Here is a 19,030-nt window from a genome sequence, read left to right as displayed (position 1 = left end):
TTAGCTGATAATATGTGAAAGGACAGTTTAACAGAGTGGAAACTTGTCTTCATTGTCTTGCAATTATAGCTCTCTCTATTCACATAATCGAGGGGCTCTTTACACTGGACACTAAACAATGCCTGACAGACAATAGACACAGAGCGACAGCGACCAGATGTACAATAAAACTTTTAATTGCTGCTTCTTACCATTACTGATGCTAAGTGTCTCACAGAAGTTATGTGGTGCCTTACAGCATTTTTTTTTCGGCGTGCGAAAATAAGGACTTTTCTGCTGAAACATGGCTTACGCGACTTTTAATTTTCTATCGGTCTTAGTACACGATGTAACCATAGAAAAGTCAACTTAGAAATAGGAAAAATATTGAAACTCTGGTTCTTTTTTAGCGTGATGCTAATGGTCTAATCAGATTCAATGGATTGTGCTAAGCTATGCTAAAAGTGGTACTGCCAGACCCAAAGATCAGCTGAATGGATTCCAACACTGTAAAAATCAAATGTTTAACCCTAGGGGTAGCTGGAAAATGAGCCATTTTTTTAAGGTGATTGGCCCTTTAAATCCTTTTTGCAAAATGACAAACTTAAGCATTAAAGTTTGCTCTTCTCTAAACTTCTTCCTCATAAAAATGTGACAATAACACTTGCAGCTCCCTTCGTTCTGTATCGACATAAATCCCTAAATGTAACTTTGTGTCTTCTCAGATGGACTTCACCAGGTGTCGGCCCTCTGTACCCTACGTATGACCATCATCACGGATGACATGCTGACAAACAGCATCACTGTACGTCTGGAGAACATGTCTCAGGAGCGTTTCCTCTCCCCTCTGCTGTCACTCTTTACCGAAGGTGTAGCTGCGGTGCTTTCGACCAGCCCCGACGGCGTCTTCATCTTTAACGTACAGAATGACACGGATGTTAGTGGTAGCATTCTCAATGTCACTTTTTCGGCTCTGCTTCCCGGAGGAAGCCCTGGACGTTATTTCCCATCAGAGGAGTTGCAGGAGCAACTCTACCTGAACCGCACACTGTTGAGGCTGATCTCAACTCAGCGCGTCCTGCCGTTCGACGATAACATCTGTCTGCGTGAGCCCTGTGAAAACTACATGAAGTGTGTGGCAGTTCTGAAGTTCGACAGCACAGCTCCGTTTGTTACATCAAATACGGTTCTTTTCAGGCCTATCCATCCCATGAATGGATTACGGTGTAGATGTCCTGATGGCTTTACGGGAGATTACTGTGAGACGGAGGTGGACCTCTGTTACTCCGGGCCGTGTCAGAACAACGGGAAGTGCCGCAGTCGAGAGGGGGGATACACCTGCGAGTGTCCGCAAGATTTTACAGGTTAGTCAATGTCTCTAAATCTGTTTTCCGATTTTGATTTTTTTGACCATAACAATTTTATGACATTAGTTATGTTAGTATCGCAAGGAACTGATATCAAATTCATGAAAAGGTGAGTGGTGTTAACTTGTTTGAAAACTCGGTTGCTAGGGTCTTCTGATTGATTGCTAGGGTGTTTCATGTTGTTACAAAGAGTGTTTGCTAGGGTCTTCTGATTGGTTTCTAGGGTGTTTTTATGTTGCTAACGTCTTGTGATTGGTTACTAGGGTGTTTATGTGGTTGCTAAGGTCTTCTGATCGATTGTTAGGGTGTTTTTTGTTACTAGGGTCTTCGGATTGATTGTAAGGTCAGTTTATGTGGTTGCTAGGGTCCTCTGAATAATCGCTCGACTGTTTTATTTGGTTTCTAGGGTTTTTTAATTGATTACTAGGGTGTTCTTTTGTGGTTGCTAGGGTCTGATTGGTTGCTGGTGTGTTTTAATGTTACCAGGGTCTTCTGATTGGTTGCTAGGGTGTTGTATGTGGTTGCTGGGGTCCTCTGATCGATTGCTAGGATGTTTTATGCGGTTGCTAGGATCTTCGGATTGATTGTTAGGGTGATTGATTGTTACTAGGGTCCTCTGATTAATTGCTTTACTGTTTTATTTGGTTTCTAGGGTTTTATGATTAATTACTAGGGTGTTCTTTTGTGGTTGCTAAGGTCCTCTGATTGGTTGCTAGGGTGTTGTATGTGGTTGGCATAGATATGTACATTAGATGTCGCCTTGGCTACGGCAGTTCATTGGACCGAATGCATCAAACAGAGCCGCCATCTTGAAACAGGGGAACCCCGCACCAGCGTCATTGTAGGCAATGGTGTAACAGAAATAAAATCACCATAAATCGTTGTGAACGCGATTTTCGTGGTTTTCTTTTGGTTCGTTTCAACAGTCAGACATGTATTTAGCATTTAGGCCAGGAAAAAATAAAAGTTTTGATTTTATGAAAATTTACTTTTTCTAACTGTAATATATAGTGCTAGTAGCCCTAACATCCATACGCAGCACACAAGTCCGGCATCGTCCATGAATTCGAAGTACAGGCGGAGATAGCAGCTTTACCTAGATACTTTCTATGACAAGACACCTGTTCTAAGATGGCAGCGGTTTTGACGCATGCTCAGAGCCCCAAGGCGACATCTAGTGTATATATCTATGTGTGGTTGGTAGGGTCTTCTGATCGATTGCTAGGATGTTTTAAGTGGTTGCCAGGATCTTCTGATAAATTGCTAGGGTGTTTATGTGGTTGCTAGGGTATTATGATTGATTGCTAGGGTGTTTATACGTGGTGGCTAGAATTTTCTGATTATTGCTAGGGCGTTCATACTTTATGTGGTTGCTAGCGTATTGATTGCTATGGTGTTTTATGTGGATTCGAATTGATTTCTGATTGTTAGGGTGTTCTTATGTGGTTGCTAGCGTGTTGATTGCTAGGGTGTTTTACGTGGTTTCTAGGGTCTTCTAACTGATTTCTAGGATGTTTTTACAGGCTTGCTAGGATTTTCTGTTTGATTGCTAGGGTGTTCTTATGTGGTTGCTAGGGTATTATGATTGATTGCTAGTAGGGATGCATAACTATTAATAGTGATTAATCTATAGCAGAATAAAAGTTTTTGTTTACATCATATATACTGTATGAATTGTGTATTCTGCTATCGATTAATCGCGATTAATCGTTATGCATCCCTAATTGCTAGGGTGTTTTTAATGTGGTTGCTAGACTTTTCTGATTATTGCAAGGGGGTGCTTATGTGATTGCTAGCGTATTGATTGCTAGGGTGTTTTATGTGGTTTCTACCCTTACGAAAATTAACCATGGTTTTATTGTGGTAAAAGTGTAGTAACCATGGTTTTTTGGTGTATTGATTACTATCAGCAAAACCATGGTTTTACTACACTAACTATGGTTTAACTATGGTTTTTGAAAACCATGATTGTCAAAACCATGGTTATTTTGTAGTTACTATGGTTTTACTACAGTAACCATGGTTTTTTGGTTTTAACTGTAGTAAAACCATGGTTAATTTTCGTAAGGGTAGGGTCTTCTAATTGATTTTTAGGGTGTTTTTACAGGGTTGCTATGTTGTTATGTGGTTGCTAGGGTCTTTAATTGATTCCTATAGGGTTTTTGTGGTTGCTATGGTCTTCTGATTAGTTGCTAGGACAGTTTTATGTGGTTGATAGGGGAGTTTTATACAGTTGCTGGGGTATTCTAAATGGTTGCTAGAGTGTAATGGGTGGTTGGTAGATGGTAACTTTGTCATAGGTACTAAAAATAAAAATAAAAATTCAGTTGCTTCAAGAAATGTACAAAGGGGCTGTATGGTTCTAGCACATTAATTGATGCATCTTTTATGAGCATAGTACAAACAATGTGGAATGAGTTACACACCTACATTTAATTCTAACTATAATGAATTTAATAAAATTGATTTACTAGCACAACTAGTAACATTTAACAGTGTTTTGCTCATGTCCAAATTGGGTGCAATTGTCACCTGCTAATAAGCCTCTTAGTTTGGGGTCTGTCAAAAAGATTGGATCCACTTTTGTGGGAAGACATGACCTTGTGTAAGTTGACAACAGGAATGCTAGCCCGAGTCCCGCTTCAGTCCCAAGGTTCAAAGTTCCCACTTTTGATCACTTACTTTGACAGCATCTGTCTCTCGGTGAGCTCGAGTTTCTGATCTACAGTAAAGAGCAGTGAACCTCTGCCCTCCGGAGCCCTCAGGTAGCATGTGGTCATAACTAGAGGTGTTGACAGTGGCCTCTGTAGTAGCTCTCATGAGTTTCTCTCATTACAAAGTAATGTATCCCTGTAATTCCTCTAAAATGAGGGATTATCTGACCGACATTTGGATCATTACCTCTTTGGAAGCTCTTTTGTGTGTATCCGCAGACATAGTTCCTCTGGGCCCAGATCTTGTCAAGGTAATGTCAGGAACACAATAGCGTGCACACTGAGCTGGCGCGGAATCAGAGATACCGGATTACACGTGAAACAAGGAAAAATCCTTCAAGCAAACCTCAGATGTTTGTTCTGACGCTACTGCATTTGTCAGCATAGTGATAGATTTTTTTTCGGGTGATGTTATCACCGTGTTTCTTTTTTTTTTAACACGTAGTTTACATTCTCAGTGTAGCTTAGTGGTGGAGCATTGTGTTAACAGTGCAAAAGGTTAAGAAGTTCGATCCCATGCATAATACATACAGTAATGATAAAAACATAATGATTTACCATATAAGTCACTTTGGAAAAAAATAATCTGCCAAATGCTTAAATGTAATTTTTTGTGCAATGTGATGATTTTTATTATTTGGTCATTGGAAGTTTAAGCACACCCCACACACAGCTATCTATCCATGCATAGTCCATAATATACGAACCCCAACACCATCTGGAAGTAAAGTAAAATTAGTTTGCAGAGTAAATGTCAAGTCAGCTAATTTTATTAGCAATTCAACATTAAAGCAACACTATGTAGTTTCCATGTAAAAATGACTTACAGCTCCCCCATGTGGTTGAAAAGCGCAACAGTGTCTGGTATCAGACACTCTTCTGCAGGCAGGGGGAGGGGCGGAGCTGTGTTTCCTACCCTCCACCGCCACTTTCAGAGTGTGCTTGTAGCAGCTAGGAGGCTGCTCAGGTTGCAGCAACAGTACAATTTGTCCAGTTAAAAGTTGTTCTATCACTGAAATAATTTTAGAGACATTATTTAAAGGTTAAAAAACTACATAGTGTTGCTTTAAATGGTTTTAAGCTACTTGTACACAAGTCTAAAAGTTTATCTGAGTCAAATTTGACCGATCAGAGCTGATAAGGGCAGATGCATTTTCGGCAACCCGAGTTAGAGCCCCGGCTCAAGGTCCTTTCCCGATCCAGACTATCTGACGGAGAGACCACAGTTTGTAAGGTTAAATGACTGTTTCTCTGAGACTGTGATTAGCAGTACTGGAGCACCCCAGGGGACTGTGCTTTCACCATTTCTGTTCACCCTATACACTTCTGACTTCAGCTACGTCTCTGAGTCATGTCATATGCAGAAGTTTTCCGACGATACTGTAATTATGGGATGTATCAGGGACGGTCAGGAGGATGAGTACAGGAACTTGATTAATGATTTTGTCCAGTGGTGCAGGTTAAATCATCTACAGCTGAATGCAACAAAGACTAAGGAGTTGGTGGTAGATTTTAGAAGATCAAAACCATGTATGCTACCTGTCTCCATTCAGGGAGTCAATGTGGAGGTGGTTAGCACTTACAAGTACCTAGGGGTACACTTGGACAATAAATTGGACTGGTCAGCCAACACAGACGCCTTATATCGGAGAGGTCAAAGTCGGCTTTACTTCTTGAGGAGGTTACGGTCATTCAATATCTGTAGTAAATTACTCAGAATGTTCTACCAGTCGGTCATTTCCAGTGTTATGTTTTATGCTGTGGTGTGCTGGGGGGGCAGTATTAAAAAGAAAGATGCTAAGCGACTTAATAGACTGGTACAGAAGGCGGGTGCTGTTGTTGGCATTGAGCTGGAGTCACTCACTGCCATTGCAGAGAAACGGTCTAGTCGCAGGATGTTTGCGATCATGGATAATGATCGCCACCCACTGCACAGCACTTTTATGAAACAGAGAAGCATGTTCAGTGGCAGACTGCTGTCACTGACATGCTCTACAGAAAGGCTAAGAAGGTCTTTTGTCCCTAGAGCCATCCAGCACTTTAATGCTACACAGGGTGGGAGGGGAGAGCTGGACTCTTAAGCAGGAGCCTGTATCTCTACTCTATCGTTGTGGTATTGTGACTGTTGTGCTGGTTATGGTATGCCCTCCTATACTATCTGGACTGGACTAGCCTGTCTTATATTTGTGTACATATATAGATATGTTTCTTTAATGTTTTTTAATATTTTTAATTATTTGTATTGTATGTGTGATATGTGGAATTGTGTTGTTAGAGCTACAGGATGTCTTGAATTTCCTTCGGGATAAATAAAGTATCAATCAATCAATCAATCAATCCCATTCCCCTCTCTCCACCCTGTCTATCCTGTCCTCTCCTTACATGCTGTCTGTCAAATAAAGGCAAACATAGCCCAAAAAAATATTTTTTGTAAAAAATTTTTGTAAAAAATCTTGAGCTGCAGGTGACACTGTGACCTGCATTGCTTGCATCAAAAATGCAAGGAATTTTTTTTATTTTTTGTATATAAAATATAAAATATCTTTTTTTTATTGCAAGACGCATTCATGCCCAACATGAAACATTTATAGCCAATACATTTTCTCAGTTTACCGGCCTTTGGGAGATGCCCTGAACGCACGCATGCACACAGACAGATGCACAAAAGCAACACTGAGAACAAGATAATCAGGTTCATTTGACCTTTATTGCATCATTAAGCAAAGCTGTCATGTCTTTCATCCCTTTGTTCATCTTGAAATTATCTTCAATTTGATCAAATGCTCATAACGCAATCTCACAATCATTGCGATCACATCTGAAATCAAAGGACCCCTCTAGTAAACCTACCACTTTTGTCACTTTTGCTACAGGCATCTTCTAACAACGAGCTGTCGTGAGTTAACCACAGATCTCATGTCCCCCTGCCAGCCTAGTGAAGCATAACAGGTGTCTTACAGACCACCAGGACGTCTACATTGTTCTTCTGTTGCTAAGCTGTGGTTTTGTTGCTTTAGAGTATGAACAAAAGCTAGCAGGGGTCACTGAACATAGTGGCCCGCCTGGACTCAGTAAGCGAAGAGGACACGCTGCTCAGTGGTCTCTAAAGCCTCATTTGAACAGAACTGTGGGCTATTGTGCTGTTTGGAGCGATTCTCGAACGGTTGGGTTAAGAGGGGAACATGTATTCGATTCTTATCTGAAATTTCATTTGGTGGCTAAATTGTGCTTGTCATTAATATGTGCCAATTGAAATGTGAAACGTACTGTGAAGCATCCTAAACTAGTCTGTTAATGCTGATGAAGAACAATGATGTTGAAGTATTGTTCCTGTAAAACTTAAGCCATGGGTTCGAACCCAGGGAACACACATGCTGTTAAAAATGTATACCTTGTAATGCACTGTAAGTCTCTTTGGATAAAAGCATGTGGGACATTTTTAGTACTTTTTAAAGGGGACACTTCACAAAACTTTTTTTATTATGTAAAATAAATCGTTTAGCTCAAAATATAAAATAGATAATTTATTATAACAAATTAAAATTGTCACTTTGTAGATGTGAGCAAAAATGTGCCATTTCTGGATGTGTCCTTTAAAATGCAAATGTGCTGATCTCTGCACTAAATGGCAGTGTCGTGGTTGGATAGTGCAGATTAGGGGGCGGTATTATCCCCTTTTGACCTCACAAGGGGAGCCAAATTTCAATTACCTATTTTTTCACATGCTTGCAGAGAATGGTTTACCAAAACTAAGTTACTGGGTTGATCTTTTTCACATTTTCTAGGTTGATAGTAGCACTGGGGACCCAGTTATAGCACTTAAACATGGAAAAAGTCAGATTTTCATGATATGTACCCCTTTAAGAGACATTTAATAACTTTGTGGTTTCACATTTATGCCTGCAATTTCCCTATAAACTTCACAAATAGTTTTAAGAAATTTTTGTGTTGTTTTGCATGCACACATTAAGGTGCAGCATTTTATATGTATATGTTAATGACCAACATTACATTATACATTATAATCATCCCAATGTTATTTACAGTAAATCACTCAAAATGAAAGTTTATGGGACAAGGCATTTCAGTTGTGCAGCTCATGTAATTCCTATAGCTCGTTTTTTCTCAGCAACGAGTCTTGTGGCTGTTTAAAATAGTCTAGTGCATTTTTCCACCGACTTTTATTATAAGTGTATTACTGTAAATATGATTTATGCTTGTTTGTACAAACTAAGGAACAAATCGAAATGATTCTGTTAATTGAGAACATCCTTTATATGCCGTAATTCTCTAGGTGAGCGCTGTGAGGTGGACACCCGTTCAGGACGCTGCGTAGCCGGGGTGTGTAAGAATGGAGGCAGGTGTGTGGATCTTCTGGTGGGGGGTTTCCTGTGCCAGTGTCCTGACGGCGAGTATGAGAAGCCCTATTGCGAGATGACCACACGCAGCTTCCCCGGACAATCCTTCATTACATTCAGAGGCCTGAGACAGAGATTTCACTTCACCCTGTCCTTCATGTGAGTCTTCCATCTATTATCCCTCCACTCCTTTATATACCTAGTATATATGTTACCCTGTAAAATCCAGGCTAAATTTGTATAACCCAATTATGAGATTAGGAGCATGGATTTCACTCATTGATTTTAATCATTGATTACATTACCTAACTACAATACACATAGTTAAAATTCTCAAATCTATTCTCCACTGTGGTTCTATAGGTTTTGTATTACGGCATGTGTTAATTACCGCGTTACAGATCTAGCAAATTACACAACATTACATACAAGATATACAATTTCCTTTCATGGAAAACATGAAAACAGGATGCCACGTGCGGCGAGGCACTTTGTTCATATATCCTGTCAGTCTGCCCCTTTGCCATGTGCTATCTGACACCTCTGCCTGCAAAGCTCCCAGGTGCCTTCAACACAGGGCCAAGCGAGAGATACCAATGGATGGCAAACATCAGAGTGTCAGCTTTCTCTTTAGATCACTGCGTCATTACCTCTAGCTATGTGTCCTGGCACGCTTTATCCCTCATTTCCTTTTCCTCCACTCCCTATCGTTTTTAATCTTCTGTTATGACGTTGTCAACAATTATTGCCAGTGATATTAAAACGTTCCTGGGCTGCTATTCTGCTGTCAGCTTGTGGATTAAAAATTCAAAGGCATTAAAAATGTAATCATAATTTATTGCCTATAAGTGTCATGTATTTTCTCCCATACTTAAAGGGACACTCCACTTTTTTTTTAAAAATATCCTAATTTTCCAGCTCCCCTAGAGTTAAACATTTGATTCTTACCGTTTTTGAATCCATTGAGCTGATCGATCCCCAGGTCTTGTGGTACCACTTTTAGCATAGCTTAGCATAATCCATTGAATCTGATTAGTCCATTAGCATCACGCTCAAGAATGACCAAAGAGTTTGGATATTTTTCTTGTTTAAAACTTGACTCTTCTGTAGTTACCTCGTGTACTAAGACCGACATAAAATTAAAAGTTGTGATTTTCTAGGCCGATATGGCTAGGAACTATACTCTCATTCCGGTGTAATAATCAAAGACTTTGCTGTCGTACCATGGCTGCAGGAGGCGTAATGATATTACACAGCGCCTGAAAGTAGTCCCCTTGGTAACTTTCAATAGCTGGGAACTATTTTTGGGCACTGCATAATATCATTGCGCCTCAAACAGACATGTTACCTTAAAAAAAATCAGCTCACATTATTATAAGCATATAGCTTTGAATTCTGGTAAGGTAAGGAGATTTTTTTATGTACTTGCTCAATAAATTTATGTTAATTTTAATGAAAATTACATTTTTCATCATGGCTTTTTATTTCCATTTTGAGCATACCAAGAAGTTATAAACAAGTTAATTATGAAACATTTTTAAAATAATATTTTACTTTCATAGGTTTGCTACCAGGCAGAGAAACGCGTTGCTGCTGTATAACGGCAGATTTAATGAGCGCCATGATTTCATTGCTATTGAAATTGTGGAGGAGCAAATTCAGCTGACCTTCTCTGCTGGTGAGTAGTTGACTTCAATCTCATAAAACATAACATTTGCTACCATATTCAGAGAATGACCCAGATTTTAATTTACAAGTAGACTGCAGAATATTTGCCCTGTTTTTTGGGTGTAATATGTTAAACATCAGCGTGCATTCAGAGCTCAGCCAAAGGAAGCAGGTGGCCAAAGAGCAATGAAACACACTTCCTCCGTCTACCTGTTCCTTTGTTTTGCCAAACCTCACACTTCAACAAGAGTCGCTATCTAGTCAGAGTGCGTAAAATGCCACCTCCTGTTTCTGTTACAGGTCAGAATATTTTCCAACGGAAAATAAGTGGAATTTATCCCAAGTGTATCCCAGTACAGTACAATCAGATGCGTCTTACTGCCACATTGAGGGTCAGCAAGTCCACATTAGATGAGAATAAAGACAGTGAAAGGCATTTCCTATACTGTCCTGGAATGTTAAACTGCTAACAACACAGTGTTTCTGGTAAATGATGAACTCCAGAGGTCAACTATCCCAGATCTCCAGCCATCACTGAACGTAATTAAGGCTGAGAGAGATATAAACAACTAAAATATTTTACAGTGCATGCTGGGAAATCATGGGAGGTCCTGACATGTCATTATCTCTGTAATGATTTACTTACTGTGACCACTGGACTGGAACAATGGCGCACATATTAAATCCTCCTTGTGTGTTTACCAAAGGTTAATTTGGAATTAGTTTTGTGGGGTTTTAGAAGACTATTGTGTTAGTTGTGTAATGTACAGTGTGCACAGAAATTTTTAAAATTTGTTTTAATGAAAAAAAAAAAAAAATATATATATATATATATATATATATATATATATATATATATATATGTATATATATATATAAAGTTGACTGTAGAAGTTGTCACACAAAGTGGCTATTTGATTTTTGGAATAGAGCCTCTAGTGTTGTATGGAGGACCACAAGAGTCATGCAAAATGTAATAAAGAACTTCAATATTTAATAACTACCTGGACAATAAAAATAGCAATTAATACATTTGTTTAAAAATTATTTAATTAAATAACTTTTTGGGTCCTCATCCGAGATCTACAAATCTGCGCATGACGTACAATCAAAGCCAGTCACCGAGCTTGTTACATCCACCTGGCCATAGCTAATTTGCATTTCTCATTTGACCATTTGCAAGGACCCAAAGAGTCACGGAAAAGCTAAATAGAGAGGCTAAAACGAAAAGCAAATCAAATAGCGAAAAGAATAAGGAGAACCATCGTAAATGGAAACAGAAATGTTAAACGGAAATTGCCTTTTTAAATTTAAACCTGTATTTGTAGTTCAATTTATAAATCCAGTTATTTATTTCTCTTTTTAAATCGCTTTTTGAAATACATTTTGAAATTCCATTATTTAATTAAGAATTTATAAATGCAATTTAAAATGATGAACTTAATGAGTGTTTTATGTTGTTTTTGTAAATTTTTATATTACTTTGAACTTTTTATTAATGGATGAATATTTCATTTCTACTTTATTTTTATAATCTCACTTTTTATTGCCTAATAAAATGTTACATTATTATTTTTTTGTAACTTTGTCTATTTATTTATAGATTAATTAATTAAGTTTTAAACAAATGTATTAATTGCTATTTTTATTTTCCAGGTAGTTATTAAATATTGAAGTTATTTATTACATTTTGCATGACTCTTGTGGTCCTCCATAGTGTTGGAGTTACAGTGTGAAAACGTACCTATGTGACAACTTACCCCGCTCTCCCCTACTGTATATTGGTTGTTTTTACACATTTTCATTTTTCTTTATCAGATTAGCACTAGCAAAATGACTCTCGGACGTCACCAAAATTTAATCTTTTCTGTTTTAGGAGAATCTAAAACCACAGTGACTCCGTTTATAGCTGGTGGGGTTAGTGATGGTCAGTGGCACACAGTTCATCTACATTACTACAACAAGGTAAGCCTGTCAAATTTGGACACTATGAATGAGCAGGTTGGTAAACACTGCCACCCAGCCCATAATACTAAAAAAAGGCTTTTAGTGGCAGGGTCTTACAATTTTACATTTGGTCTTTCCACAGTTTTAATCATTTGGTTATGCACTCTTAGAAAGGATGTGTAAATTTTTTACACATCATTGTGTGGTAAGCTTTTAACACATTATGTGTAATTTTAACACATAATGTGTCATTTTGTGTTGATTTTGTGTTAAAATATAACACATGTTGTGTTAAAAGTAACACAAAATGTGTTGTTTCAATAATAACACATAGATGGGTGAATTCTGGGACAACGCAGTTAGTGTGTTGTCCCAGAATCAACACTAATGTGTTGTTTTTAACACATTCGTTCTAAGAGTGTGGAATGGAGATAATATATATATATAAAGTATTTCTTTCTTTCTTTATTTATTCAAATGTGTCTTAAAAATGTATTTAATGTATATTTAAAATGTATTTTTAAATGACATGATGATAACATGATATTTCATTTTTGGGTGAACTATCCCTTTAAGAGTATCTCACAAAAATAGCGACTAGTGAGACAAATAAAAAAACAAATAAATAAACAAATAAAAAAACTTACACCTGTATTGTAAAGAAATCTGTTTAAATGCATTAAGCTATCATGAACCCCTCCTTGTGTTCCTAAATGACCTCATGGTAACCTTTATAAACACACTCCCTATCCCATAGTCATATACCTGTAGCTTTTATTTGAGTACAGTCACAGTATTATAAGCTTTAGAGGTAATCTCACTGAGGACTCTTTAAAAGAAACATATATCCCTGAGGGATGACAGTCAACATGCTCTGGCTTTTTCTTTGATATATTTTATGTTTTAAACCTCCACCCAACTTGCAAAGAACAGATAAAAGGCCAAAACGGTTTAACGTTCCCATTATAAGCATTAAGGATTTGCTGAATGGTTAAAACAATTATATGGTTAAAAACAATATTGCTTGTATGTATAAAGCATGTACTGTAAGATAACATTGTTTTGCTTTCTGCAATACAGGCCATTGTGGTCAAACGACTTAAAATTTTCGCATTCAACACATTATCTACTTAGCTGCTACTTAGTTTGTGTTTCGTATCACTTTGTGGTCCTTGCCTTTTTAATAAATATTTCATATCCATTTATATATGTATATCATTAATTTGTTATAGGCGTAGTGCATAGTCAATTGGGCCTGGCTCAAATATATCTGATATGTCAGCCAGTACATTGATTGAATAATAAAACAAACCTTAAAGGCATCTATTTGAAATCGATTGCATATAGTGGTGGCTCTTTTGTGTTGGTTGCAGCCCCCCCTTAACCCTTTATGTAAAGACCTCAAGTTCAAATAGTCTGATTAGGAATGGAGACAATAGTGAACCCCCCGGTGGGTTAATCTGGGGCTACAATGACGCGCTTGGAGTCTATCATAGTGCCAGATGGCACATGCTTTGTTTCGGATAAAACACTTGAGCCTGTTATTTGAAATCTTTATAATATGGTTTTTATTTCATGACGTTTTCCTCCATCTGGAGCGTTGTTGAAGTATGTACTGTGCTGTATTGTAAAAAAGAATAGATAAATGTGCCCCTGGCTGTTTCCAGGATAAAGTCTTGTCATGTGATTTTAGTCATTGATTTTACATTACTTTAAATCTTTGAAATAGCCTAACCCAGTTAATATTAAATATATCAAAGTTATATTTTCACACAATGTTATTTACATTATGTAAGATGATTTTATTTAGAAAGCAGTAAATCACAGAAAATGACTTTAGATGGGTTTTCCCCATAAATTTGCCCTAAAAGCACGTTTGCTGGTCTTTGTGTTGCTGTACTGTATGTACTGTGGTTAAAATGGCTAAATATACCTTTTGAAAAGGACCTTTTGACGTCCAAAAATGTTTCTTTGAGGTATAAATGAAGAGTTTGGTTCCATAAATCCATTTTATGACTAATTTGGGTATATATATATATATATATATATATATATATATATATATATATATATATATATATATATATATATATGTGTGTGTATATATTTTCCAAACTTTCACATAGCATCTTTATATATGCTATGTGAAAGTTTGGTATATAAATATATATATATATTATGTACAACTACCACAATGAACCACTCGGTGAGTAGCACAGTTTTGAATTTGAACGTTAAGTGTTGTTTTAATGACATGTTTGTGCATGGTCATTGACTTCTATTCTGAAGCAGTCAAGAGACGCTTCTAAACGAGTCAAAAAGTCTAGACAGGACCCATTGTCAAAAATTCTGTGTTCATCACTGTAGTTCATTCAAAACAAACCAGAAATGAGACTCAAAGTGTTAAATACCGGAATTATCCTTTAAGGTACAATAGTGTTATTTTTGAAAGGGTACCGCCATAGTGAGCTTTATACCTTTTTTTTCCTGAGTGTATTAATATTCCCATTTCTGTCCTCCAGAACAATAAATTTTGTCATATTTTTTCCAATTTAAAATGCACCTCAGCCTTTTTTTTAACATGTATGAAAAGGAAAAACTCATGTTTATCCACAGGGATCCACACGACATTGTTTTAAATTGTGAGACAAAGAACTGATGAGTTACAAGGTTGAAGGTTAATAACAGTCATCGAGATTTGTGTGTAAGCTTGTCCCTAAGGGCATCGAGCTTGTCAGCGAGCTCATTTCTGTTGTCGGAGACAGCAAAAGTGAGAACGTGGAATCATCAAGGCTTCGCGATGGAAGCGGATCCTTTATTATGAGTGGCAGGGGGTCGAGTTGCAGTTTCGGCCTTGAGGGCCGTCAACGCTCTGATCCTGAATCAGTTTTCTTTCGGTCATGTTTTTCATACTGATTGTCGAAAGTTGTAATAGAGACGCAAATCTGCCTTTAATAGCAGTAGAAACATGATATTTGCATGGTATTTTGTTCGTTAAGGTTAAGCTACGTGTTTGGCATGTTTTCCTGTCTGTGTTGACACCTGGGTTTACTTGGGTTACACGCACAGAGTTTTCACACCACCTGTAAATCCAGGCTGCGTGGCAGCTTCAGGCCTTAACCGGTTGGATTTATTTCATTTATTTGTGTCAGAATGCAGGAATGTTTCATTGCGTTCCTTGTTCCTTTTGTGGTGTTCCGATAGCTTCATAGTGTTCCTGTAGCTCAGCTTGCAAAGCATTGTGTTAGCAACACAAAGGTCATGGGTTCAATCATCAGGGAACACACATACTGACAAAGGGCATAGATGTTAGTCTATTATTTGCTTTGCTCCCAAATAAATAAATGTAAAATGATCAGTTTAGCTGCACTGCAATGGAATTCCCTACTATTCTCTCATTCTGGCGTAATAATCAAGGACTTTGCTGCCGTAACATTGCTGCAGGAGGCACAATGATATGACGCAATGCCTGAAAATAGTCCTCTTGGTTACTTTCAATAGCAGATGACTTTTTTCGGGCACTGCGTAATATCATTGCGCCTGCTGAAACCATGTTACGGCAGCAAAGTCTTTGATTATTACGCCAGAATGAGAGTATAGTTCCTAGCCATATCGGCCTAGAAAATCACAACTTTTAATTTTCTGTCGGTCTTACAATGTAACTACAGAAGAAACTCTTTGGTTATTTTTTAGCGCGATGCTAATGGTCTAATCAGATTCAATGGATTATGCTAAGCTATGCTAAAAGTGGTATCGCCAGACCCGGATATCGGCTGAATGGTCTCCAAAACGGTAAAAATCAAATGTTTAACTATAGGGAAGCCGGAAAATGAGCATATAAAATGAGCATATTTTACGACCTTAAAAGTTGCCCGCCAGCTTTTTTTTATTTTCACAAACGTGAATATTTCTTCTAGAAATATATAAACACACAAATACATCAAATGAAAGAACAAACCCTCTCCTTTAAAACCAACAATAAACAAAAAACAAAAAAAGCGTTTCATCCTATCTATATTTTTTCTCTGCTTATAAATTCTCAAATATGGGTATTTTTCTTTCAAACTTAAATTTTTTTGCAAAAAGCTGAAATAATTGCATTTTTTGAAGGAATTTTGTTAGAGATCAGATTCAGAATGATTATCAAAACACACACAGAGTTTAAAATTAATAAATAACGCTTTAGCTTTATATATTTTTTTCATAATTTGGGTAAGTCACGGTATTGCAGATTAACATAAAAATTAATCAGGAACATGTTTTTATGCCAATTTTTCTCTTAATTGACGCGACAGTTCGTCAATGGCGGGGAAAGAGTTAAGTGACTACTTTAGTCTAAGCGTTCCCAACTATTGCATTTCATAATCCAGTCCGCCTCATGTGAATGTGCCAACTATAGCCCGAGGCGTCTGGCACCTTGTTCACGGATATGTTATTCTATTTAGGCTTGTTGTGACTATAGTAAAGACCGCAATGCTGGATCAGATGTAAAATATCAATGTCATATTCGTCACTTTGATTCCCTGACATTAACAAAGGTAAAATATACTCCGGTGCCAAAATACACATAAACATAATTGAACATACATTTAACTTTTGTTGTTACAGTTGTTTATATGGTACATGAATAAAATGAAATGATCCTTGAATTGCAGAAAATCTTTTCATATCTGTCAAATATATTTCATATTGACATATTTATAGTGCCTTTTCTGGCATTTTTCATCTACAATAAAGCAGAAGGTCAGCCTATGTGGTGACCAGCTTTAAAAAAATAACATTGAGCACTATTAAAAAAGTTTTCTCACATTTCCCACCCAAACTGGATTAGGAAAGCGAAAGTCTCATCCATATTAGTTGCACATCTGAATGGTGACCAGAGTGCCCTAATAAGGTCAATTTAGGTTTGATGATATTCACATCACAACCAGCTGTGTCTCTGTGACTTCCTTATCACCACAGGCCCAACATCAAAGAGAAGCTCAGCACATAAACTGTACCCCAATACCAACGTTAATGACCTGAGATCATTTAAAAAAAAACTCTTGCATGAGTGTTGCCAGATGATAAAACAAATTCGTGCTGGCTTGTGGAAACGGCTTGGGTCTTTGGGGAAGATTTGGTTCTTTCTGGTTTTGGCTCTTCCTCTTTGCCAGCATCTCCAATGGCTTAATCCAATTAGATGAAGTAAGAAGGGCAAAATGTCACAGAGTTGTAAACAGTGTTGTCATGCTGTGAGGGAGAGATTACAGATGAACAAAGCTTATGATTAGTTACACAAAGGTGTGAGAGGGATTGCTGTTTAGATCCATAGACTTTGAGATTTGTATTTTGGTTTTAGAGTACATTGAAAGTACATACAAAGTATAGTAACAAGTATTCATATTTTTTGTTTTATTCAAGCCTAATATCGGAAGGTACGGCATCCCTCACGGCCCCTCTGAGGAGAAGGTTGCCGTGGTTGCTGTTGATAACTGTGACGTGGCCATGGCTCTGCGTTTCGGCGGACAGATCGGGAACTACACCTGTGCGGCCCGTGCCACCCAAACAGGAAAAAAGAAGTAAGCAGATCAGAAACACGAATCAAAGACTCCATGGACTAAAAGCTACTAAACCCCAATATTTCATGTTGGCTTTAAACTTTATATGTCTGTTGTTCTCGCACATTCACACAACCTTCCGTCATCCAAAGTCCTAAGGGTGTAATATTTTGCACAGAAATGGAGAGTATGACAGGCAACCTGAGCGCATGGAGGGACGGTAACTGCAGACGGGTGTTGAATAGCTGATCATTACAGGAGATTACTCAGCGCTTCTGTACTCCCCTTTCACTTAGCTTTTTTCTCTAATCTGCCATTCTGGATTCTGTCAAACTAGTTTTATGGGCACTACAATGGAAACACACTCCTGGCTTATCTTCAGCAGAGATTTGCTATTGTAGGCTAATTGTCTCAGTTTCAAAACACAGCGTGACATGCCGGTCTGCATGTGCATGTAAACACGGCCAATTTTATGTCCAATAACACTTGGATGGTTTCCCGGACATGGCTTATCCTAGTCCCGGAATAAAATGTCTATGAATCTTCTCAACTTTAATATGCAGGCATTATGTCAGATAATGGATACTGTGAGGACTGTTTGGGTATTTGTGAATTCAGGGATCTTTATGTATATGTAGGTCACTGGATCTAACCGGACCGCTGCTCTTGGGTGGAGTTCCAAACCTTCCTGAAGATTTTCCGGTACGAAACCGAGACTTTGTGGGTTGCATCAGACACCTGACCATCGACAGCAAGCCCGTAGACATGACCAGCTTCATTGCCAACAACGGAACATCAGCAGGTTAGAAACCGTGTTTTTTGAATATTAAAAATTGATTTAAAGTATAGTTCCCCTTGTACGTATATGCGAGGGTCCGCGTACAGTGGATGTGACGCAGATTTCATCATCAGAAAAGAATGCACGCACTGGAGAATGTAGTATGAAGGCCAGGAGACAGATTGTATTTTGTCAAATGCTCATGTGTCAAATGTCAAATGCTAATGTGTCAAACGTCTGTGTATGCGTACAAGTAAAAAAAATGCTTTGTAATGCTGTGTGCCTACACGTAAAAAACTAACTATACTCCGGGCATAAGCTGCAATTTTTGTAAGGGTCAGAGAAAGGGTGAAAAATGGTCCAGGAAAACTACATTTTGATTGAATGTTTTACCCTAAAACCCATTTAAATAATGTTTTATGTCAAATACACAAGCATTTTTTTTTTACTATAATTTTTTTAAAATTTCTATTAGTGGGTGTCAAACTGAAACCCTTATATTTAATATAAGCTCTACCTTTCTTTTCAGGTTGTGCAGCAAAGCATGACTTTTGTAGCCAGATTGTTTGTCAGAACGGAGGGGTTTGTGTGAATAAATGGAACAGCCACTACTGTAACTGCCCATTAGGCTACGGAGGAAAACACTGTGAACATGGTAAGATAATCCTCTGTTTCCTAC

The 19,030-nt window shown here is 37.8% G+C and overlaps 1 protein-coding gene across 1 annotated transcript in view; it reads left to right on the top strand.

The window, feature by feature from the left end:
- The window catches only part of celsr1b (cadherin EGF LAG seven-pass G-type receptor 1b), a 64,103-nt gene that overhangs the window by 15,851 nt on the left and 29,222 nt on the right, over positions 1–19,030 (top strand). The window contains exons 2-8 of the mRNA XM_065291883.2: positions 705–1,343; positions 8,355–8,577; positions 9,981–10,096; positions 11,963–12,051; positions 17,437–17,594; positions 18,212–18,375; positions 18,881–19,006. Of these exons, the coding sequence (XP_065147955.1) occupies positions 705–1,343; positions 8,355–8,577; positions 9,981–10,096; positions 11,963–12,051; positions 17,437–17,594; positions 18,212–18,375; positions 18,881–19,006 (1,515 nt within the window). The remainder of the gene's footprint in view (positions 1–704; positions 1,344–8,354; positions 8,578–9,980; positions 10,097–11,962; positions 12,052–17,436; positions 17,595–18,211; positions 18,376–18,880; positions 19,007–19,030) is intronic.

The sequence above is a fragment of the Paramisgurnus dabryanus genome, chromosome 23 (assembly GCF_030506205.2).
Source record: "Paramisgurnus dabryanus chromosome 23, PD_genome_1.1, whole genome shotgun sequence".
NCBI lineage: Eukaryota > Metazoa > Chordata > Actinopteri > Cypriniformes > Cobitidae > Paramisgurnus > Paramisgurnus dabryanus.
This window is presented reverse-complemented; position numbering and strand designations above follow the sequence as displayed.